Below are 25,922 nucleotides of genomic sequence, written 5' to 3' on the forward strand. Positions count from 1 at the left end.
CAAGTCTCACAGGATGGGGAGCTGTTTGGGGTGCCAGGAAGGTACAGGACCTGTGGACTTGAGGAATCCCTCCTCCCGATCAACATCTTGGAACTTTGAGCGATCTTCAGTGCTCTGAAGGCTTGGCCTCTTCTGTTTCTTTTTTTAAAGAGTTATTGATACTCTCAATCAAGCTCGTAAGCCGGTTACTCGTCGCATCTATCATAAGGTGTGAAGGACCTACTTATTCTGGGGTAAAGAGTGGGGATTCCCCTGGCATAATGTCAGGGTTTCCAGGATTCTTTCCTTTCTCCAGGATGGTCTGGAGAAGGGCCTTTCTACTAGCTCCAGGGACAGATTTCGACCCTATCTGTTTTACTGCATGAGAGGTTCGCTGAGCTTCCTGATGTTCAGTCATTTGTTCAGGCTCTGATTAGAATCAGGCCTGTGTTTAGATCTAGTGCTCCTCCTTGGAATTTAAATCTTATTCTTAAAGTTTTGCAGAAGGCTCCGTTTGAGCCTATGCATGGAGTTGATATTAAATCACTGTCTTGAAAGGTTATTTTTCTACTGGCTATTGCCTCGGCACACAGAGTATCTGAGATGGCTGCCTTGCAATGTGAGCCCCCTTACCTAGTATTCCATGCTGATAAAGCTGTTCTTCGTACTGGGTTAGGTTTTCTTCCTAAGGTTGTTTCAGATCGCAACATCAATCAGGAGATTGTGGTACCTTCCCTGTGTCCTAATCCTTCTTCGAAGGAGCAGTTACTTCATAATTTGGATGTGGTTCAGGCCTTGAAGTTCTATCTTCAGGCGGCAAAGGAGTTTAGACAAACTTCTTCCTTGTTTGTTGTCTATTCTGGGAAGCGTAGGGGGCAGAAAGCCTCGTCCACTTCCTTGTCCTTTTGGTTGAGGAGCATTATTCGCTTAGCTTATGAGACAGCGGGACATAAGCCTCCTCAGTGGATTATGGCTCATTCAAATAGAGCTGTGGCTTCCTCTTGGGCCTTCAAGAATGAGGCCTCTATGGATCAGATTTGTAGGGCGGCTACCTGGTCTTCCTTACATACCTTTTTTAAAATAAAAAAGTTTGATGTTTTTGCTTCGACTGAAGCAGCTTTTGGAAGAAAGGGTTTTGCAGGCTGTGGTGCCCTCAGAATAGGGTCTGCCTTTTTTTTTACCCTTGGGTATATGTTTCCCACAAGTAAGGAATGAAGCTGTGGACTCTCCTCATATTAAGAAGGAAAACATAAATTATGCTTACGCGATCATTTCCTTTCCTTCTGTATGAGGAGAGTCTATGGCTCCGGCCTGTATTCTCCGTTGGACGGACCTACATTTTTGTTTTGTTCTTCTGGCACCATTTATACCCTGATATTTCTCCTACTGTAACTTGTTCCCGCTGCAGAATGACTGGGGGATGAGGAAAGTGGGGGAGGTATTTAAGACTTTGGCTTGGGTGTCTGTGCCTCCTCCTGGTGGCCAGGTTCAGTATTTCCCACAAGTAAGGAATGAAGCCGTAGACTCAACTCATACAGAAGGAAAGGAAATGATCTGGTAAGCATAATTTATGTTTTTTCCGCTTCTTAATACTATATTAAACACCAACCTTATTTGATATTTTATATCTCTTCTAATGTTAAGAACTTCTCTTTGGAGTGCCACCAAAACATAAATACTTCCCAATAATATATGTTAAATCAACCAAATCTGCTTTATAGAAGGTTATATCACATATATATTCACAAAACAAGTTATCCTCCTTGAATAGAAATATATGTCTCTTAATAACTTTAGCCTATGGTTCTTTTACATAAGAATTCCTATATATTTTACTTCATCATACCCAAGAGTGGCTATTCATCATTCTAGATTACCTCCAGTGTAACAAGTTACTAAGCACGGGTCCAAGAGTGGCCTATATCTGATTTGGGAGGTTCTTATAATGTTAAAAACGGAGGTTTCAGTTGTATCAGCCTAATCCTTATTTGGTTCTATGTATGTCAATGTCTTTGTTATTTCAATGTTATAAACATGGTTCCTTTCTCTGTTTATCTTGAGACATGGCGTATGCCGAATACAACATTATCCTGTCTAAAAACCTCAATAAAAGAAATATTTAAAAAAAAAATCCACTTATTTTGTTATGTGTGAAATGTGTTTGCATAATTTGTGTTGTGAATCTCAAAGTGTATTCTTGCCTGTGGGTAGAGAAGTATAGCACCAAGAGAGATGGGAAATGAAGAAAACTAATGCAGAATTTAGTAGCTTGAAACAAAAAATATAAGATAGAAGATGAAAAGGAATGAGAGTTGCAGAGCTTAGAAATAGTGGATTAGAGGAAAAGGAGTGGGTTTGAGAAGAAAAGCAGGAATGAATATTAAAAAGAGGAAACTGATATTAAAAGGGCTTTTAAAGAAGAGGAAAGGGGAATTAGAAAAAGGATAAAGTGGAAATAAATAAAAAAAAGGGAAATATTGGGCATAAGGGAAAAGGGTAAATGATAATACAAGAAAATATGGTACTTAAAGGGGAGAGAGGTTATAAGAAAGCTGGAGTCGGTTATGGCCTCATTCTCTCCCACATGTCTGCTCACCACACAGATCATAGTGCTTGTTCCCCTCCCTTTACAGGCGATCGATCACACCCCTCTCGGTTTCACCCACAGTCTACTTGTCATCACACATATACTTCACAGACTATCATATCATGCATTCCATTTCAGACCCTACACTATCAACCTACATAGACATTTCACACTTTTTACTAGAGCAAGACAGCTTTCCCCAGCAGATACTTATCTTATTAACATAGAACAGCAGGTGTGAAGAGGAATCCCTTTGCAACCAAGGCGACAAGGAAATATACGTATGATGTATTTTCTCTTTTATTTAAAACATTTACTCTCAGAAATAAACCTCACCTACAATTTCTACAACTTATACATTAACCCCTTAATGACCACAGCACTTTTCCATTTTCTGTCCATTTGGGACTAAGGCTATTTTTACATTTCTGCAGTGTTTGTGTTTAGCTGTAATGTTCCTCTTACTCATTTACTGTACCCACACATATTATATACCGTTTTTCTCGCCATTAAATGAACTTTCTAAAGATACCATTATTTTCATCATATCTTATAATTTACTATAAAAATTTTTTATAAAATATGAGGAAAAAAATGGAAAAAAAACACACTTTTCTTCTGTTAAGTGTGATCAGTCCACGGGTCATCATTACTTGTGGGATATTAACTGCTCCCCCACAGGAAGTGCAAGAGGATTCACCCAGCAGAGCTGCCATACAGCTCCTCCCCTCTACGTCACCTCCAGTCATTCTCTTGCACCCAACGACTAGATAGGATGTGTGAGAGGACTATGGTGATATATTTAGTTTTTATATCTTCAATCAAAAGTTTGTTATTTTATAATAGCACCGGAGTGTGTTATTCCTTCTCTGGTAGAATTTGAAGAAGAATCTACCTGAGTTTTTCTATGATTTTAGCCGGAGTAGTTAAGATCATATTGCTGTTTCTCGGCCATCTGAGGAGTGAGGTAAACTTCAGATCAGGGGACAGCAGGCAGATTAATCTGCAAAGAGGTATGTAGCAGTTTATTATTTTCTGACATGGAATTGATGAGAAAATCCTGCCATACCGTTATAATGTAAACTCAGCCTTGAATGCAGTAGATGTAGCTGATATCAGGCTGTCATGTATGTATATTTTACACTTCAGTTTTCTGGGAAATGGTACTTCTCTGGCTTTTAAACTGTATACATAGTCTTAACCTATTTTGCAGGGACTTGCAATAGGTTTTAAATGACAATTAATTATTGAGGTAAAATGTTTTTTTGCTGGCATGTAAAAACGTTTTTTTCTCTGAGGTACTGGGTGAAAAAATGTTTTGGGCACTTTTTTTCCACTTGGCAATAGTTTTGATTTAAATTAGAGCAGTTCACTGATCTCTCTCACTGTTATGTGTGTGGGGGAGGGGCCATTTTGGTGCTTTCACTATGCATCAGAAAAACTCAGTCAGAGGTTCATTTTCTTCCTGCATGATCCGGTTCATCTCTACAGAGTTCAGGGATCTCAAGAGTCTTTTTTGAGGGAAGTAATCATACAGCAGAGCTGTGCTGATTGTATTGACTGTGATATAAAAAACGTTTATTTGTGTATTTTTTTTCTGCTGCCTGGGTTAGTTATCATTTGCTGAGGGGAACAATCCTTTGCTAAAACTGTATATTCTGACAAAGATTGATGCTATAACTTAATTATTTTATCTGTTATAATATTTTTCTGTGCTTCTTAAAGGCACAGTTCGTTTTCATATTATTTGTAAATTACTTTGAAAAGTATTTCCAAGTTGCTGTTTATTTGCTAGTGTGTTAAACATGTCTGATTCAGAGGAAGATATCTGTGCTATATGTGTTAATGCCAAAGTGGAGCCCAATAGAAATTTATGTACTAAATGTATTGATGCTACTTTAAAAAATAGTCAATCTGTACAAATTGAACATATTTCACCAAACAACGAGGGGAGAGTTATGCCGACTAACTCGCCTCACGTGTCAGTACCTGCATCTCCCGCTCAGGAGGTGCGTGATATTGTAGCGCCGAGTGCATCTGGGCGGCCATTACAAATCACATTACAAGATATGGCTACTGTTATGACTGAAGTTTTGGCTAAACTACCAGAACTAAGAGGTAAACGTGATCACTCTGGGATGAGAACAGAGTGCGCTGATAATGCAAGGGCCATGTCTGATACTGCGTCACAGTTTGCAGAACATGAAGACGGAGAGCTTCATTCTGTGGGTGACGGTTCTGATCCAAATAAACTGGACTCAGACATTTCAAATTTTAAATTTAAGCTTGAGAACCTCCGTGTGTTACTAGGGGAGGTATTAGCGGCTCTGAATGATTGTAACACAGTTGCAATCCCAGAAAAAATGTGTAGGTTGGATAAATATTTTGCGGTACCGACGAGTACTGACGTTTTTCCTATACCTAAGAGACTTACTGACATTGTTACTAAGGAGTGGGATAGACCCGGTGTGCCTTTCTCACCCCCTCCTATATTCAGAAAAATGTTTCCAATAGACGCCGCCACACGGGACTTATGGCAAATGGTCCCTAAGGTGGAGGGAGCAGTTTCTACTTTAGCTAAGCGTACCACTATCCCAGTGGAGGATAGCTGTGCTTTTTCAGATCCAATGGATAAAAAATTAGAGGGTTACCTTAAGAAAATGTTTGTTCAACAAGGGTTTATATTGCAACCTCTTGCATGTATTGCGCCTGTCACGGCTGCAGCAGCATTTTGGTTTGAGTCTCTGGAAGAGACACTTCAATCATCCACACTAGATGACATCACACACAAACTTAAATTCCTTAAGTTAGCTAATTCATTTATTTCAGATGCCGTAGTACATTTAACTAAACTTGCGGCTAAAAATTCAGGATTCGCCATTCAGGCACGCAGAGCTCTGTGGCTAAAATCCTGGTCAGCTGATGTTACGTCTAAATCTAAATTGCTTAATATTCCTTTCAAAGGGCAGACCTTATTCGGGCCCGGCTTGAAAGAGATTATTGATGACATTACAGGAGGTAAAGGTCATGCCCTGCCTCAGGACAAGGCCAAAGCCAAGGCTAGACAGTCCAATTTTCGTTCCTTTCGTAATTTCAAAGCAGGAGCAGCATCAACTTCCTCTGCACCAAAACAGGAAGGAGCTGTTGCTCGCTACAGACAAGGCTGGAAACCTAACCAGTCCTGGAACAGGGGCAAACAGGCCAGAAAACCTGCTGCTGCCCCTAAGACAGCATGAATTGAGGGCCCCCGATCCGGGACCGGATCTAGTGGGGGGCAGACTTTCCCTCTTCGCCCAGGCTTGGGCAAGAGATGTTCAGGATCCCTGGGCGTTAGAGATCATATCTCAGGGATACCTTCTGGACTTCAAATCCTCTCCCCCAAGAGGGAGATTTCATCTGTCAAGGTTGTCAACAAACCTAACAAAGAAGGAAGCGTTTCTACGCTGCGTACAAGATCTTTTATTAATGGGAGTGATCCATCCAGTTCCGCGGTTGGAACAAGGACAAGGGTTTTACTCAAATCTGTTTGTAGTTCCCAAAAAAGAGGGAACCTTCAGGCCAATCTTGGATTTAAAGATCCTAAACAAATTCCTAAGAGTTCCATCGTTCAAGATGGAAACTATTCGAACAATTTTGCCCATGATCCAAGAGGGTCAGTACTTGACCACAGTGGATTTAAAGGATGCTTACCTTCACATACCGATTCACAGAAGTCATTACCGGTATCTAAGGTTTGCCTTTTTAGACAGGCATTACCAGTTTGTAGCTCTTCCATTCGGACTGGCTACGGCTCCAAGAATCTTCACAAAGGTTCTGGGCACTCTTCTGGCGGTACTAAGACCGCGAGGAATTTCAGTAGCTCCGTACTTAGACGACATACTGATACAAGCTTCAAGCTTTCAAACTGCCAAATCTCATACAGAGATAGTACTGGCATTTCTAAGGTCGCATGGATGGAAAGTGAACGAAGAGAAAAGTTCTCTCTTTCCACTCACAAGAGTTCCCTTCCTGGGGACTCTGATAGATTCTGTAGAAATGAAGATTTACCTGACAGAGGACAGGTTAACAAAACTTCAAAGTGCATGCCGTGTCCTTCATTCCATTCAAGAGACCAGAAATTCTCTTCTATGGTGGCTTTATCGGCCACATCTGTCCAGGGGAATGCCATTCAGCAGGCCAGACTGGTCAATTGTAACAACAGACGCCAGCCTACTAGGTTGGGGCGCTGTCTGGAATTCTCTGAAGGCTCAGGGACTATGGAATCAGGAGGAGAGTCTTCTTCCAATAAACATTCTGGAATTGAGAGCAGTCCTCAATGCTCTTCTGGCTTGGCCCCAGTTAGCAACTCGGGGGTTCATCAGGTTCCAGTCGGACAACATCACGACTGTAGCTTATATCAACCATCAGGGAGGGACAAGAAGCTCCCTAGAAATGATGGAAGTATCGAAGATAATTCGCTGGGCAGAGTCTCACTCTTGCCACCTGTCTGCAATCCACATCCCGGGAGTGGAGAACTGGGAGGCGGATTTCTTAAGTCGTCAGACTTTTCATCCGGGGGAGTGGGAACTTCATCCAGAGGTCTTTGCCCAAATACTTCGACGTTGGGGCAAACCAGAGATAGATCTCATGGCGTCTCGACAGAACGCCAAGCTTCCGCGCTACGGGTCCAGATCCAGGGATCCGGGAGCGGTCCTGATAGATGCCTTGACAGCACCATGGACCTTCAGGATGGCTCATGTGTTTCCACCTTTCCCGATGCTTCCTCGATTGATTGCCAGAATCAAACAGGAGAAAGCATCAGTGATTCTAATAGCGCCTGCATGGCCACGCAGGACTTGGTATACAGATCTGGTGGACATGTCATTCTGTCCACCTTGGTCGTTACCTCTGAAACAGGACCTTCTGATTCAGGGTCCTTTCAAACATCAAAATCTAACTTCTCTGAAGCTGACTGCTTGGAAATTGAACGCTTGATCTTATCAAAGCGTGGTTTTTCTGAGTCAGTTATTGATACCTTAATACAGGCTAGGAAGCCTGTTACCAGAAAGATTTACCATAAAATATGGCGTAAATACCTATATTGGTGCGAATCCAAAGGTTACTCTTGGAGTAAGGTTAGGATTCCTAGGATATTGTCTTTTCTACAAGAAGGTTTAGAAAAGGGGTTATCCGCTAGTTCCTTAAAGGGACAGATCTCAGCTCTGTCCATTCTGTTACACAAGCGTCTGTCAGAAGTTCCAGACGTTCAGGCTTTTTGTCAGGCTTTGGCCAGGATTAAACCTGTGTTTAAAGCTGTGGCTCCACCATGGAGTTTAAACCTTGTTCTTAACGTTTTACAGGGTGTTCCGTTTGAACCCCTTCATTCCATTGATATAAAGTTGTTATCTTGGAAAGTTCTATTTTTAAGGGCTATTTCCTCGGCTCGAAGAGTCTCTGAGTTATCAGCCTTACATTGTGATTCTCCTTATTTGATTTTTCACTCGGATAAGGTAGTTCTGCGTACTAAGCCTGGGTTCTTACCTAAGGTAGTCACTAACAGGAATATCAATCAGGAGATTGTTGTTCCATCCTTGTGCCCAAATCCTTCTTCGAGGAAGGAACGTCTTTTGCACAATCTGGATGTAGTTTGTGCCCTTAAATTTTATTTACAGGCAACTAAAGATTTTCGACAAACGTCTTCCCTGTTTGTCGTTTACTCTGGTCAGAGGAGAGGTCAAAAAGCTTCTGCTACCTCTCTCTCTTTTTGGCTTCGTAGCATAATTCGTTTAGCTTATGAGACTGCTGGACAGCAGCCTCCTGAAAGAATTACAGCTCATTCCACTAGAGCTGTGGCTTCCACTTGGGCCTTTAAGAATGAGGCCTCTGTTGAACAGATTTGCAAGGCTGCAACTTGGTCTTCGCTTCATACTTTTTCCAAATTTTACAAATTTGACACTTTTGCTTCCTCGGAGGCTATTTTTGGGAGAAAGGTTCTTCAGGCAGTGGTTCCTTCTGTATAAAGAGCCTGCCTATCCCTCCCATCATCCGTGTACTTTTGCTTTGGTATTGGTATCCCACAAGTAATGATGACCCGTGGACTGATCACACTTAACAGAAGAAAACATAATTTATGCTTACCTGATAAATTCCTTTCTTCTGTAGTGTGATCAGTCCACGGCCCGCCCTGTTTTTTAAGGCAGGTAAATATTTTTTAAATTATACTCCAGTCACCACTACACCCTTGGCTTCTCCTTTCTCGTTGGTCCTTGGTCGAATGACTGGAGGTGACGTAGAGGGGAGGAGCTGTATGGCAGCTCTGCTGGGTGAATCCTCTTGCACTTCCTGTGGGGGAGCAGTTAATATCCCACAAGTAATGATGACCCGTGGACTGATCACACTACAGAAGAAAGGAATTTATCAGGTAAGCATAAATTATGTTTTTCTAACTTTGACCCCCAAAATCTGTTACACATCTACAACCACCAAAAAACACCCATGCTAAATAGTTTCTAAATTTTGTCCTGAGTTTAGAAATACCCAATGTTTACATGTTCTTTGCTTTTTTTGCAAGTTATAGGGTCATAAATACAAGTAGCACTTTGCTATTTCCAAACCACTTTTTTTTTAAATTAGCGCTAGTTACATTGGAACACTGATATCTTTCAGGAATCCCTGAATATCCATTGACATGTATATATTTTTTTTTTAGAAGACATCCCAAAGTATTGATCTAGGCCCATTTTGGTATATTTCATGCCACCATTTCACCGCCAAATGCGATCAAATAAAAAAAATTGTTCACTTTTTGGTAATTAGAAGGCTGCTAAATGCCACTGCGCACCAGACGTGTATTATGCCCAGCAGTGAAGGGGTTAATTAGGGAGCATGTAGGGAGCTTCTAGGGTTAATTTTAGCTTTAGTGTAGTAGACAACCCCAAGTATTGATTTAAGCCCATTTTGGTATATTTCATGCCACCATTTCAGCGCCAAATGCAATCAAATTAAAAAAACGCAAAATTTTTCACAATTTTAGGTTTCTCAATTATGGCACAAATGGTTGTAAATGCTTCTCTGGGATCCCCTTTATTCAGAAATAGCAGACATATATGACTTTAGCGTTGCTTTTTGGTAATTAGAAGGCCGCTAAATGCTGCTGCGCATCACACGTGTACGATGGCTAGCAGTGAAGGGGTTAATTAGGTAGTTTGTAGGGAGCTTGCAGGGTTAATTTTAGCTTTAGTGTAGAGATCAGCCTCCCACCTGACACATCCCAGCCCCTGATCCCTCCCAAACAGCTCCCTTCCCTCCCCCACAATTGTCCCTGCCATCTTAAGGACTGGCAGAAAGTCTGCCAGTACTAAAATAAGTTTTTTTTAAAAAAATATATTTTTTTTAGCATATTTACATATGCTGCTGTGTAGGATCCCCCCTTAGCCCCCAACCTCCCTGATCCCCCCCAAAACAGCTCTCTAACCCTCCCCCTCTGCCTTATTAGGGGCCATCATGGGTACTGGCAGCTGTCTGCCAGTACCCAGTTTACAAAAAAAATGTTTTTTTTTATTTTTTTTTTGTGTTTTTTCTGTAGTGTAGCGTCCCCCCACAGACCAACCCCCACCCCCTGACTGATGTATTTTTTGACACTTATATCCCCCACTTTTTCACACTTTTAATCTGTATATATTTATTTTCTGTAGTGTAGCGGTTCCCACCCGCTCCCTCCCCGTGCACGCGCACGTGCGCGTCCGTGCGTGCCCCCGGCCATCCCTGCCCACGATCCCGCCCCCCTCCACATCACCAGGGCCATCGATGGCCGCCACCCGCCTCCCACACTGGCTCCCACCCACCAACGAATATAGCCACCGATGTCCGGTGCAAAGAGAGTGGCTCTCTCTGCATCGGATGGCTAAAAAAGGTTATTGCAGGATGGCTCGATATCGAGGCATCACTGCAATAACCGGAAAGCAGCTGGAAGCAAGCAGGATCGCTTCCAGCTGCTTTCCAGACAGAGGACGTGCAGGGTACGTCCTTGGTCGTTAACTGACTTTTTTTTTTTTGAGGATGTACCCTGCTCGGTCGTTAAGGGGTTAAATAATGTAGCAATCATTGTTATTGTATTAAAGGGACACTGAACCCACATTTTTCTTTCATGACTCAGAGCATGAAATTGTAAGCAACTTTCTAATTTACTCCTATTATCAATTTTTCCTCGTTCTCATGCTATCTTTATTTTAAAAGCAGGAATGTAAATCTTAGCAGCCAGCCCATTTTAGGTTCAGCACCATGGATAGCGCTTGCTTATTGGAGGCTTACATTTACCCACCAATAAGGAAGCATAAACCAGGTTCTCAGCCAAAAATGGGCTGGCTCCTATGCATCACATTCCTGCTTTTTAAATAAAGAAAGCAAGAGAACAAATAAAAATGGATAATAGAAGTAAATTAGAAAGTTGCTTAAAAATGCATGCTCTATCTGAGTCATGAAAGAAAAAATTTGGGTTTAGTGTCCCTTTAATTCTCCTTTTCCTCTCATTTCCCCAATGTGAGCTGAGCTATACAAAGCACCTTATTTCACAGTCTAGCCCCCATGCTTGCTCTTTGGCCTCTAACCGCTTCCTTAATTAATTTTCAATTAACTTTATCTCAAACCACTCATCTTGTACACTGTCAGTTTCTGAGACTTTTTCAGTGGCAAAAAAAAATGAAACTGAACATTTTTCCAAAGCTCTAGATAATTAGACAATTTGCAGGACAGTCCCAAGTGTAGAGATCAACCATACTGTTCCTTTTTAACCCACTTTTTATTTATGCCATTTTTCTTTTTTTCTTTACGGAACCTGGGAATGGTCAAACCATGCCCAAGAATGCTGTCACTCTACCACCCAGGCTGTGGGCCCTTTGCACCTGACCTAAGGTTATCTTTTTAAAAAATACTAATAAATATTTTACCTGGTTCCACTAATGTCTCTTGGTAAACCTCATAAATGCAGAAGTGTTGAAACATACTCAGAGAATATAGGTAGGACCAAAACATTATGTGAGGAAAATATTGTTTATACTACGTATGAAGTATAACATAAGTACAGCCCTAGGTTTCTGTTGATTAGCAGTTCGAGAATCATCCACACCCCCATGCAGTTTGAACATCTAAAATGCTGGTTAGACAGCCAATATCAGGATGAGTGTATTTTGTAGTCTAAATAAAACAAAATATGACAACTGATTTATTAGTCTATAAAACTGAAGGAATCTTGTTTCTAAGTCAAGCCAAGATCTGCATATTTGCATGTGAACAGATTAGTTGAAAGGAAAAAATACTACAGTTCTTGTCTTGTTTTTTTTGTCCATGAAAGTGATACAACAAATAAAATAACTGTATTAATGTTTTTGTTGTAGTGTCATCAGGCATGTAGATACATGTTTTTGGGTGTTCATATCATCTGATAACAGATCTTCTATACGTTATGCAATATTCGGCTTGCTTCATTACAAAATCCTCCCTTTAACAGATATTAAACTGTCTACCCCATTTGTTGACAGAGAGGACTGTAAAGTATTGTGCAGGATTACAAACATTTAGTTCATTTGCATGGTAGATTGATCAAACAAAGTAATATGACCACAATTTAAGATTTACAGAATATAGCAAGACTAGTAATATATAATGTTTATCTATCCTTCACATATGTGTTACAATTTAAGATTTACAAACTATAGCAAGACTAGTAATATGTAATGTTTATCCTTCACATATATATTAACTGACTGATGCACTTTGTCTTGCCAAGGCTTAGTGAATCTAGGCAAATGAGTAAGGTATGTGCACTAGACTTACTCCTAAAGGTTAGACACAATTTTTCATTGGCAACAGTGATTGTAAATGCTAAAATGGACTATTTACTTTTCTCATTGGACAGTTAATCAAAATGAATCTGAGTAGAAATTTAGGTTTTATGGGAAACTTTTGGAACCTGCAAAACTCTGTCTACAGACTGCTGCAGATCTTCATACCAAGCAGCCTTTTATTATGTAAACAAGATTGTTCTCGGAATCTTTCTTTTTTTTTTTTTAGTTAATATCTTGGCCTTGCTCCCTGCACTGTGTTTATCAGCCAGGGAAACAGTGTTCTTAGGAAAGATAAACACCTGGTACAGTTGGGACTCCAGTGTGTCCTGCCTCAATACTTGATAAATGCCATGTGTATAGTCTCCAGACATGTAAATATACTAACACTGGGATTACTCTCTTAAACAGATTCTATTGAGAGCCTTTCTCATACCAACTCTTCAGTCCAAGCATCACCAGCAGGCTCTACTCACACGTCAAGAATCACAGACCCCTATTATTCAGCGGACAGCCCTGCAGCAGACACTCCAACAGAAGAGAATAGGAGCGAATCAGATTCAATATTCATCCCAGACTATCTGTTTTTATCAAATTGTGAGAGTGGGAAATTAAATAACGCCAGGTATGTAAAGCAGGCCATCTATGTAAACATTACTGACCTGAGAAATATTTTTTTTTCCCTGCTAGATGTCTGTATTCAAGGCAACACAAATCTATTAAGTTTCTAAAAATATTATAAATAGAATCATTTTTAGTCTTTGCAGAAGTCCTGGTTTATTTACACAAAAGACTCACACACTTATTTTTGTATGTATGTGTATATGTATGTGTATATGTATATATATATATATGTATGTATGTATGTGTATGTGTGTATATATTATATATATATGTATATATATATATATATATATTTTATATATATATTATATATATATGTATGTGTATATATATATATATATATATATTTATATATGTATGTGTATGTATGTGTGTGTGTGTGTATATATATATATATATGTATGTGTGTGTGTGTGTGTGTGTGTGTGTGTATATATATATATATATATATATATATATATATATGTTTATATGTATGTGTGTGTATATATATATATATATATATATATATATATATATATATATATATATATATATATATATTTTATGTGTGTATGTATGACACACACAAACACAAAAATTGTGTCCAAATCTATAATTGTGACACAACAATATGTTTAGTATCTGAAGTAAATAATTCCATGTGAATGCAGGCTATGAAACGGCAATGAAATTAAAAAAATCTATAAATCATTCCAAAGTGGATTTCATTTAATTAATTTTGATATCTATGTTTCATAACTCCTAAAACAAATGCCACAATGTGTAATTTTTCCATCAACTGTTCACACAAATAGTACTTTTACATCCTCTAAAATATTGGTAGTAAGTACTGATTAAGGAAAAAATAGATTTTTGCACATTTATGGCTAGATTACAAGTGGAGCACTAATTTATTGCGTGCCCGCAAAAAGGCAAATTTGCTCGTTTGCGGACGCGCTATAAATAACCAGCAATTACAAGTGGCTGGTTATTGCTACTGCAAGCTCGCAGTAGCAATTATCGCTCAGAAAATTAACCAGAGATCAGATCTCTGGTTAATTTTCTAAATGTCCCCCAATTGCCCCCAAAATATAAGTTGTGTTTTTGTGTTATTAAAAAAATAAGCACCCTTTATTCTATAAAAAAAAGTGCACTAAGCAAAAGTGGTTAAAGTGGCGGGTGCGTGGTGTTACAAAAAAACGGCACTGAAAATGCCTTTACATTGGGGTCTATGGGAACTGTGTGTTCTCAATAAATATATATGTATATGCTTTTTTTATATATATATATATATATATATATATATATATGTGTGTGTGTGTGTATATATGTATTTAAGCATATACATATATATTTAAATTTGCTACCTATCGCTGCTTGACTTACCCCCTTCGCTGCGCTTAGGTTCTGTGTCATGTATGACAGCATCAGAACGAGGCTCCAATGCAATGCTTCTGTGTAATGCTAACGCGAGGTCGTGTTCACATTGCACCTAACTTGTAATACCAGTGCACATTTGCGTGCTCTTGTATTACAAAGTGGAGCGCAAATATTGCTTTAACAAAAGCGATATTTTGCGCTCCACTTGTAATCTGGCCCTTAGTTTAATGTAGAATATACAGGGCATTGACAATAAAAAGGCTTTAAATGGCTATTTAGCTGTGATACAAGGCAGTTTAAGTGAGATAAATATAATTTTTCCTTGATATTCATATTGCAACATATGTTTTTCTCTACCCATCTTATTTAATCTTTGATCCAAGTCAAGCAGGACTAAGTGTTCCTTTCTAATGAGACGTTAAAAGATCATAATATCCCGCCCACTTGGTATCAGCTGTGAGAATCAGATGAAGTACGGAAAACTCTGACTTCAGTTTAAAAATAGCTGAAATGCGTCTTAAGCACATAAAACAAGTGTGCTTTGTCATGTTAAAGAGCTTCTTGCCATTTTGTGTACTGACAAGTATGGGAATGTTACTGCCTATGACATAGGACACTTAGTTCACTTATACCGGAGACCATTTACCTCTGTTTCTAAATTTAGATAAATCAGTGGCACACTTAAAGGGACAGTTCACTGTAAAATAGTTTTTCCCCGGATGTTTCCAAATTACTTGTTATACCAGCTGCACCGTATAAATTGTATGAGAAATGGCTCATTTATGCTTCTTTTTGCAAAAGACATAGCTTGATTTGCTCTTTGAAACCACCGCCCATCAAAATAGGCTAAGCTTATAGTGCAATCTGATCTGGTTATCTCTCAAATGCTTCACATTCGTATCTCTGTTGTTGTACAATACTTTGAAAGAACAATTGAAAATGAACATTTTAGAGCTCTATCTCTTCCACCTCCCAATGTGAGTGTAATTTCTTCTGCTGGCTGTGTTAACATAGTTTCTCAATAGCATATACCTAGGTATAGAAACTTTCAGTATAGTTTGGGTACTACAGGCTAAATCAACAATTTCAAATGTTAATATAATGGCTAAGGAGCTATTTGTAAACAATTTAATACACTCCAGCAGGTAAAATAAAAAATTGGGAACAATTTAAAGGAGATAAAGTTTTTGGGTAAACTGTCCCTTTAAACAGAACTCTGAACTTCAGTTCCAAACTTCAGGAAGTAGGCTTCTTCTTGAGCACAAGTAAAACACTCAGTGGTCTTGATTTAAAGGGACAGTGAACTGTAACTTTTTCCAACAATTGTTATACTAGCATAGGTTTATATTTGTAGAATTAACTGTGGTGATTGAACCCACCACCTATTGAAATGGGCTGAGCTTGCAGTAAGAACAAACCTCCTTATCTTATGTTTATCGCTCTCTTTCTTTCTCTCTCTCTCTCTCTCTCTCTCTCTCTCTCTATATATATAAATCAATGTAGATATTTGCATAGGAAATTAGTACATCTAAGCAAGTATCCCCGCTTGCCCCCAGAAATTCTTAATATGCAATGTTTCCAATGCACAAGAGAATTGTGGGTAAGATATGCAAATTAGGTATGCAAATTCTCAGTTTTTTTGCTTCAAAATACTGTTTTAACACAGCGATCCTTTTAAACAGGAATATGACAGCAAACCAGAAATCACTCACTATACAAGCCTGTTTCGTTCTTTTTAGAACTCATCAGTAGGAGATAGATTTCTGATTGCTGCATTGGAAAAGCTATTTTCATGGTTAAACCAAAATTCATTAAAATTATGGGGGGGGAGATAAAAAACTGAAATTAAAATCCTCCATGTCTCAAAATTAAATCAATGTAAATATTTGCATAGGAAATTAGTACATCTAAGCAAGTACTAATTTGCATACCTAATTTGCATATCTTACCCACAATTCTCTTGTGCATTGGAAACATTGCATATTAAGAATTTCTGGGGGCAAGCGGGGATACTTGCTTAGATGTACTAATTTCCTATGCAAATATTTACATTGATTTAATTTTGAGACATGGAGGATTTTAATTTCAGTTTTTTATCTCCCCCCCCATAATTTTAATGAATTTTGGTTTAACCATGAAAATAGCTTTTCCAATGCAGCAATCAGAAATCTATCTCCTACTGATGAGTTCTAAAAAGAACGAAACAGGCTTGTATAGTGAGTGATTTCTGGTTTGCTGTCATATTCCTGTTTAAAAGGATCGCTGTGTTAAAACAGTATTTTGAAGCAAAAAAACTGAGAATTTGCATACCTAATTTGCATATCTTACCCACAATTCTCTTGTGCATTGGAAACATTGCATATTAAGAATTTCTGGGGGCAAGCGGGGATACTTGCTTAGATGTACTAATTTCCTATGCAAATATTTACATTGATTTAATTTTGAGACATGGAGGATTTTAATTTCAGTTTTTTATCTCCCCCCCCCATAATTTTAATGAATTTTGGTTTAACCATGAAAATAGCTTTTCCAATGCAGCAATCAGAAATCTATCTCCTACTGATGAGTTCTAAAAAGAACGAAACAGGCTTGTATAGTGAGTGATTTCTGGTTTGCTGTCATATTCCTGTTTAAAAGGATCGCTGTGTTAAAACAGTATTTTGAAGCAAAAAAACTGAGAATTTGCATACCTAATTTGCATATCTTACCCACAATTCTCTTGTGCATTGGAAACATTGCATATTAAGAATTTCTGGGGGCAAGCGGGGATACTTGCTTAGATGTACTAATTTCCTATGCAAATATTTACATTGATTTAATTTTGAGACATGGAGGATTTTAATTTCAGTTTTTTATCTCCCCCCCCATAATTTTAATGATTTTTATATATATATATATATATATATATATATATATATATGCCTCTTATCTCTCCCTGAATAAGAACAAGTAAATATTTCAATCAAAGGAAAGAGCACCACCTTTTGATAAATAAAATTAGTTTACTAACAACTGCTATTTAAATACATTAAAAAAATATTTAAACGCATTACAGAGAAAACAGCACCTAACCAACAAAAAGATTGCTTTATTAAGATTTTCTTAGAGGTATGTAATTATTGTGCATACGAACATCTGTGGAAATTAATCACAAAGAAAAGAGGGCGCCTCCTAGTGCAATATTGCAAGATAATAAACAAAAAATCGAATTTGTGCAAGAAAAATACTCACAAAATAAGCAGCACCTATGTGCTGATTGGGGCAGGCTGGGGAATCACAGTGACCCAGCTACACTGATCCACTGATTGGATGATGGAGCTTGAATGGAAACAAATGTAGAATCTGAACAAGAAATCAAAAAAGAGACGGGGGAGCACCTCCTAGTGCATTAATGTAATATAAATGGCACAAATGGACAAGCTTGAAGATTGTATACTCACAAAGGGAGCAGCACCTATGCCTGGTTGAGGCAGGCTGGGGAATCACAGTGACCCAGCTACACTGATCCTGCAGCAGGATGATGGTTACCAATATCTCCAAACAAACAATCAGGCTTAGACTTCCATAAAAATAACAATTTATTTAAAAATTCAAGGGATGTGAATTGACAACACTGTTTGAAACAGTAGCCTGAGCAAACAGCCGTTGTAGCTGAGAAACTAGTTGCAACTGTTTACAATTGTTTTTATATTGGGGTGTTATCAATTCACATCCCTTGAATTTTTAAATAAATTGTTATTTTTATGGAAGTCTAAGCCTGATTGTTTGTTTGGAGATATTGGTAACCATCATCCCAGGGGTATCTTCTAGATTTCAAAGATTTTCGCCCAAGGGGGAGATTCCGTCTTTCTCAATTGTCTGTAAACCAGACAAAAAGAGAGGCGTTCTTACGCTGTGTAGAAAACCTATATTCCATGGGAGTGATCTGCCCAGTTCCGGAGACAGAACAGGGGCAAGGGTTCTACTCCAATCTGTTTGTGGTTCCCAAAAAAGAGGGAACCTTTAGACCAATTTTAGATCTCAAGATCCTAAACAAATTCCTCAGAGTCTCATCCTTCAAGATGGAGACCATTCGGACTATTTTGCCAATGATCCAGGAGGGTCAATATATGACCACCGTGGATTTAAAGGATGCGTATCTACACTTTCCTATCCACAAAGATCATCACCAGTTCCTCAGGTTCGCCTTTCTGGACAAGCATTACCAGTTTGTGGCTCTTTCTTTAGGGTTGGCCATGGCTCCCAGAATTTTCACAAAGGTGCTAGGGTCCCTTCTGGCGGTTCTAAGGCCGCGGGGCATAGCTGTGGCGCCTTATCTGGACGATATCTTAATTCAGGCGTCATCTTACCAACTAGCCAAGTCTCACACGGACATCGTGTTGGCTTTTCTAAGATCTCACGGGTGGAAGGTGAACGTAAAAAAGAGTTCACTTATCCCTCTCACAAGAGTTCCATTCCTGGGAACTCTGATAGATTCGGTGGACATGAAAATTTTTCTGACAGAGGTCAGGAAATCAAAGATTTTATCCATTTGCCGAGCTCTTCATTCCATTCCTCGGCCGTCAGTGGCTCAGTGTATGGAGGTAATCGGTTTAATGGTAGCGGCAATGGACATAGTTCTGTTTGCTCGCTTGCATCTCAGACCACTGCAACTTTGCATGCTCAAACAGTGGAATGGGGATTATGCAGATTTATCTCCTCAGATAAATCTGGACCAAGAGACCAGAGTCTCTCTTCTTTGGTGGTTGTCACAGGATTATCTGTCCAAGGGAATGTGTTTCCGCAGGCCAGCGTGGGTCATAGTGACAACGGACGCCAGCCTATTGGGCTGGGGTGCAGTCTGGAATTCCCTGAAAGCACAGGGATTGTGGACTCAGGAGGAGGCTCTCCTCCTGATAAATATTCTAGAACTGAGAGCGATATTCAATGCCTCAGCTGGCGTCGGCCAGATTCATAAGATTCCAGTCGGACAATATCACGACTGTAGCATATATCAATCATCAGGGGGGAACAAAGAGTTCTCTAGCGATGAAAGAGGTTACCAAAATAATTCAATGGGCAGAGACTCACTCTTGCCATCTATCAGCAATCTATATCCCAGGAGTGGAGAACTGGGAAGCGGATTTTCTAAGTCATCAGACTTTTCATCCGGGGGAGTGGGAACTCCATCCGGAGGTGTTTGCACAATTGATTCAGCAATGGGGCACACCAGAATTGGATCTGATGGCGTCTCGTCAGAATGCCAAACTTCCTCGATACGGGTCCAGATCAAGGGAACCTCAGGCAGTACTGATAAATGCTTTATCAGTACCCTGGTCGTTCAACCTGGCTTATGTGTTTCCACCATTTCCTCTCCTTCCTCGTTTGATTGCCAGAATCAAACAGGAGAGAGCTTCAGTGATTTTGATAGAACCTGCATGGCCACGCAGGACTTGGTATGCAGACCTGGTGGACATGTCATCTCTTCCACCATGGACTCTGAGACAGGACCTTCTGATTCAAGGTCCGTTCCAGCATCCAAATCTTGTTTCTCTGCGACTGACTGCTTGGAAATTAAACGCTTGATCTTAGCCAAGGTTCTCTAAGTCGGTCATAGATACCTTGATTCAGGCTCGAAAGCCTGTCACCAGGAAAATTTATCATAAGATATGGCGTAAATATCTTTATTGGTGCAAATCCAAAGGCTACTCATGGAGTAAGATCAGGATTCCTAGGATTTTGTCCTTTCTCCAAGAAGGATTGGAGGAAGAGTTATCAGCTAGTTCCTTAAAGGGACAGATTTCTTCTTTATCAATTCTACTGCACAAACGTCTGGCAGATGTTCCAGACGTTCAGTCGTTCTGTCAGGCTTTAGTTAGAATCAAGCCTGTGTTTAAACCTGTTGCTCCGCCATGGAGTTTGAATTTAGTTCTTAAGGTTCTTCAAGGGGTTCCGTTTGAACCTATGCATTCCATAGATATTACGCTGCTATCTTGGAAGGTTCTGTTTTTAGTTGCTATCTCTTCGGCTCGAAGAGTTTCTGAACTATCTGCATTGCAATGCAACTCGCCTTATCTTGTTTTCCATGCTGATAAGGTGGTTTTGCGTACCAAACCTGGATTCCTTCCTAAGGTTGTTACTAATAAGAATATTAAATATTAAATTGTTGTTCCTTCTCTGTGTCCTAATCCTTCCTCTAAGAAGGAGCGTCTATTGCACAACTTGGACGTGGTTCGTTCTTTAAAGTTTTACTTGCAAGCGACCAAAGATTTCCGTCAAACATCTTCTTTGTTTGTTGTCTATTCTGGAAACGTAGAGGTCAAAAGGCTACGGCTACCTCTCTTGCCTTTTGGCTGAAAAGCATCATCCGTTTGGCATACGAGACTGCTGGACAGCAGCCTCCTGAAAAAATTACAGTTCACTCTACTAGAGCGGTGGCTTCCACATGGGCTTTTAAAAATGATGCTTCTGTTGAACAGATTTGTAAGGCTGCGACTTGGTCTTCGCTTCATACCTTTTCCAAATTTTACAAATTTGATACCTTTGCTTCTTCGGAGGCTGTTTTTGGGAGAAAAGTTCTTCAAGCAGTGGTGCCTTCTGTTTAACCATCTGTCTTGTCCCTCCCGTTCATCCGTGTCCTGTAGCTTTGGTATTATATCCCACAAGTAAAGGATGAATCCGTGGACTCGTCTTACCTTTATAGAAGAAAACTAAATTTATGCTTACCTGATAAATTGATTTCTTATATGGTAAGACGAGTGCACGGCCCGCCCTGTCATTTTAAGACAGATTATATTTTTTTTAATTTAAACTCAGTCACCTCTGCACCTTTTAGTTTCTCCTTTTTCTTCCTGTACCTTCGGTCAAATGACTGGGGGGTGGAGCTAAGGGAGGAGCTATATAGACAGCTCTGCTGTGGTGCTCTTTGCCACTTCCTGTAGGGAAGGATAATATCCCACAATTAAAGGATGAATCCATGGACTTGTCTTACCATAGAAGAAATCAATTTATCAGGTAAGCATAAATTTAGTTTTTAGTACCTATCTCTCATACCCTCACATGTAGGATGATTAGTCTCTTGTTTACAAAGCTTTTCTGTAAAGAATTTAAGTATTCATATTTTCAGTATTTGTGGTGTTTTTGAATGGTAACAGCTGTTTCAAATGACAAAATAAATGTAAATGGGCTATATGTAAACAATTTAATACACTCCGGGGGGGGGGGGCTAAATTGATCATTGGGGATACATTAAATGGGAGAAATGTTTACAGTACAATGTCCCTTTAACTTAAGAATCAGAAAAATATGTTTTACTTGTGCATGGTTATTCTATGTAGCTTATTCATTTTATAAGAAGAGGTCTTTCACACTTTCATGAATCTACAGCATTGGAGTTCGGAAAAAATGTGTCAGTGGCTTAGCCATTGTTAAAGGGACATCTTATTGTAAAAATAAAATGCTCTATTGTATTAGATCATGTTAATTTTACTCCTGAAAACAAATTGCACTACCAGGACATTCTCATTCTACTCCAGATGAGCACCAGCCAGTAATTTCAACAAACGCATTTGTACCTGCTTCTATTTGGCTCACCAGTTGTTTCCTTACTTGGAGTGGCATAGGACCACAACTTTGCATGGGTTAAACACATAAAAAAAATTGTGGCACCTGTGCCAGTTGCTTTTACATGCAAGCTGCACACCATTGTGCGGTCGGTGGAGAGGACTGTTGCACTCTCGTCACTGTGTGAGGCTGAATCGTAGAGGGGAGATTGCAATAATCCTGGGCAGCATGAATTTTATTCAAAAACTAGTTAGAAATGGGATACCAAAATAATCTCAAAAGTAAAGCGTGCTGTCAAATCCAATTACTATATACACTTATATTTTATTCTATCTTGTGACCTCCTGCCTCAGTAATATATTTGTAATAGCTAATTGTGATGGTACAGGTTATGCAAATTTTAGTAGCTCACAAGTAATTACATGTTAAACGGAAACGTTACCTTATTTAACATTCACTTTGTCACGTTTCAGGTGTGATGCTTGGTCTAATTCCGATAAATCCCTGGAGCAAACATCTTCTGATGATGTCTTCCTTGACGCTTTACAGTCTCAACACTCTCTTAACCAAACTGTTAATGTTCATATCCATCACAATCACTCACAACCAGCACATTTCATTGTAGTCAAGGACCTTGAATCAAATGGATCATGTAGTGACTTCTCTTCATCGTCGCCACTGTTGGGACCACCCTCATCACAGACTTTTTCAATTGATAAAAGCTACAGTTCTGTAAGTGAAGCTGAAGTCTTACCTAACACTCCACCACCAAGACCGCCAAAACCAAATCATTTTTCTGAAGTGAAACCTGAAGTGATTTCCAGTGGAGTAATACAGAACGGACATTGTTTTTCAGGAATTGTGCCTAGAAGAATTTCTTTGTCTAGTTTAGACAATGTGAGGAACTGGAGAGGTAAATATATATATATATATATTTTATTTCTAAAATGTTATTATGGTAAACAAGAATAAATACTTTATTGCATTAACCTTTTATTTTATTTTTTTATTTTATTTTATTTTAAAGGAGCTTTATTTGAAAACAATCAGATACAAAAATTCAAGCACCACAAGTGCCCAACTAGGGTTTACAACATCCACCCTTACATTGAGTTCAAGATGATATACAACAAGGGATATATCCAGACATGGGTAGAGGTTGCATAAAGAGTAACCGGGGTATGAGCCCAATGTTAATTACCTGGGTGTAGTAACCTTTTATTTTATGTTATATTGGGGAAAATAATTCTGCCTCTTAAAATCAGTAGGTGAATATACCTTGTTATTCCCTTTGCTGGATGTAAATAAATAAATAATAAAAAAATAAAAAAACGATAAAAGAATGTGTAAATTTAACGTGCAGTAGATCCAAGTGATGAAATACAAAATGTTGAGCGTAACGCCACATATCTTTACAGATAAACAATGGAGTATGTTTTTTATATAAACTTTTATTGTTACTACTGTTACAGCGTGCACCTATTATTCAACATTTTAAAGCTCATTTCATTTTCTAAATGTCCCCCAATTGACCCCAAATTTCAGCGTATTGTTCTTTATTAAAAAATATTTTTAAATAAAGTAACTGCACAAAGCAGTTCTAAGGGATTATAATTAGCGGGAGTGGGAGTGGGCACTGAAAAGTCTCTTTACATTGCAGTCTATGGGGAACTGTGTGTTGCCTATAAATATACATGGTTATGCTTATATACAAATATATGTATGTGTTAATATATGTATATACGCATATACATATATATTTAAATTTGCTGCCCATACACTGCGCTAGTTCCCATGCCGTGTCTCACAGCATAAGAACGAGGCTCCAGTTGGAGCCTATGGAAGCGTGCTCTCGTGAGCACAATGCTTCCGTGCAATGTGAACACAAGATCACTTTAGCATTGCACCTCACTTGTAATACCAGCACAAATTTGCGTGCGCTGGTATTATGAAGTTGAGCCCAAATATCGATTTCGCATAGCTCACAATGTTTTAATGCCCTTTCTTTATAACTGTTGCAGTGGTTAAAGGGACATGTAACCCACCATTTTTCTTTCATGATTTAGGTAGAACATATCATTTTAAACAACTTTACAGCTTACTTCTATTATCAAATTTGCTTCATTCTCTTGGTATGCTTTGTTGAAGGAGCCTAGATTCTTTGCTGCTCCTGAGCTTTCCTAGATTAACCTTTCAGCAAAGGATACAGATGTTCTATAATTCCCCCATCTGCACTATTTTTTTTTGCCTGGAGGGTTCAAGGAAGGCCCCCGTCAATCCTTTGACATCCACCCCATGTGAACCTTGGGAAATGAGGAACTCCCCAGGCAGAGGCAAAAAAGATAGTGAAGATGGGGGAATTACAGTGCATGCTATATAGGTTTGATGCAATGTGGTGACTTCGATTTCTGAGGGGATTTATGACCATACATCGGGCTTTACCCACAGCTGCTTGGGTAATGTCCGTTTTACCCGGGTTATCCTAGGATTACCCAATATCTGACTTAACCCGCAACATATACAGTATCTCACAAAAGTGAGTACACCCTTCACGTTTTTGTAAATATTTTATTATATCTTTTCATGTGACAACTTTGAAGAAATTACACTTTGCTACAATGTAAAGTAGTGAGTGTACAGCCTGTATAACAGTGTAAATTTGCTGTCAACACACAGCCATTAATGTCTAAACTGTTGGCAATAAAAGTGAGTACACCCCTAAGTGGAAATGTCCAAATTGGGCCCAAAGTGTCAATATTTTGTGTGGCCACCATTATTTTCCAGCACTGCCTTAACTCTCTTAGACATGGAGTTCACCAGAGCTTCACAGGTTGCCACTGGAGTCCTCTTCCACTCTTCCATGACAACATCACGGAGCTGGGGAATGTTAGAGACCTTGCGCTCCTCCACCTTCCGTTTGAGGATGCCCCACAGATGCTCAATGGGGTTTAGGTCTGAAGACATGCTTGGCCAGCCATCACCTTTACCCTCAGCTTCTTTAGCAAGGCAGTGGTCGTCTTGGAGGTGTGTTTGGGGTTGTTATCATGTTGGAATACTGCTCTGCGGCCCAGTTTCCGAAGGGAGGGGATCATGCTCTGCTTAAGTATGTCACAGTACATGTTGGCATTCATGGTTCCCTTAATGAACTGTAGCTCCCCAGTGCTGGCAGCACTCATGCAGGCCCAGACCATGACACTCCCACCACCATGCTTGACTGTAGGCAAGACACACTTGTCTTTGTACTCCTCACCTGGTTGCTGCCACACACGCTTGACACCATCTGAACCAAATAAGTTTATCTTAGTCTCATCAGACCACAGGCCATGGTTCCAGTAATCCATGTCCTTAGTCTGCTTGTCTTCAGCAAACTGATTGTGGGCTTTCTTGTGCATCATCTTTAGAAGAGGCTTCCTTCTGGGATGACAGTCATGCAGAATAATTTGATGCAGTGTGCGGCATATGTTCTGAGCACTGATAGGCTGACCCCCCATCCCTTCAACCTCTGCAGCAATGCTGGCAGCACTCATACGTCTGTTTCCCAAAGACAACCTCTGGATATGACAATGAGCACGTGCATTCAACTTCTTTGGTCGACCATGGCGAGGCCTGTCCTGAGTGGAATCTGTTCTGTGAAACCGCTGTATGGTCTTGCCCACCGTGCTGCATCTCAGTTTCAGGGTCTTGGCAATCTTCTTATAGCCTTGGCCATGTTTATGTAGAACAACAATTCTTTTTTTCAGATCCTCAGATAGTTCTTTGCCATGAGGTGCCATGTTGAACTTCCAGAGACCAGTGTCAGAGCGATAACAACAAATTTAACACACCTGCTCCCCATTCACACCTGAGAACACTAACGAGTCACATGACACCGGGGAGGGAAAATGGCTAATTTGGCCCAATTTGGACATTTCCACTTAGGGGTGTACTCACTTTTGTTGCCAACGGTGTAGACATTAATGGCTGTGTGTTGTTATTTTAAGGGGACAGTACATTTACACTGTTATACAGGC

At 39.5% G+C, this 25,922-nt stretch overlaps 1 protein-coding gene across 1 annotated transcript in view; it reads left to right on the forward strand.

The window, feature by feature from the left end:
* GAB3 (GRB2 associated binding protein 3) overlaps window positions 1–25,922 on the forward strand; it is a 474,087-nt gene that overhangs the window by 421,665 nt on the left and 26,500 nt on the right. The window contains exons 3-4 of the mRNA XM_053699128.1: window positions 12,796–13,009; window positions 22,386–22,825. Of these exons, the coding sequence (XP_053555103.1) occupies window positions 12,796–13,009; window positions 22,386–22,825 (654 nt within the window). The remainder of the gene's footprint in view (window positions 1–12,795; window positions 13,010–22,385; window positions 22,826–25,922) is intronic.

The sequence above is a fragment of the Bombina bombina genome, chromosome 1 (assembly GCF_027579735.1).
Source record: "Bombina bombina isolate aBomBom1 chromosome 1, aBomBom1.pri, whole genome shotgun sequence".
Classification (NCBI taxonomy): domain Eukaryota; kingdom Metazoa; phylum Chordata; class Amphibia; order Anura; family Bombinatoridae; genus Bombina; species Bombina bombina.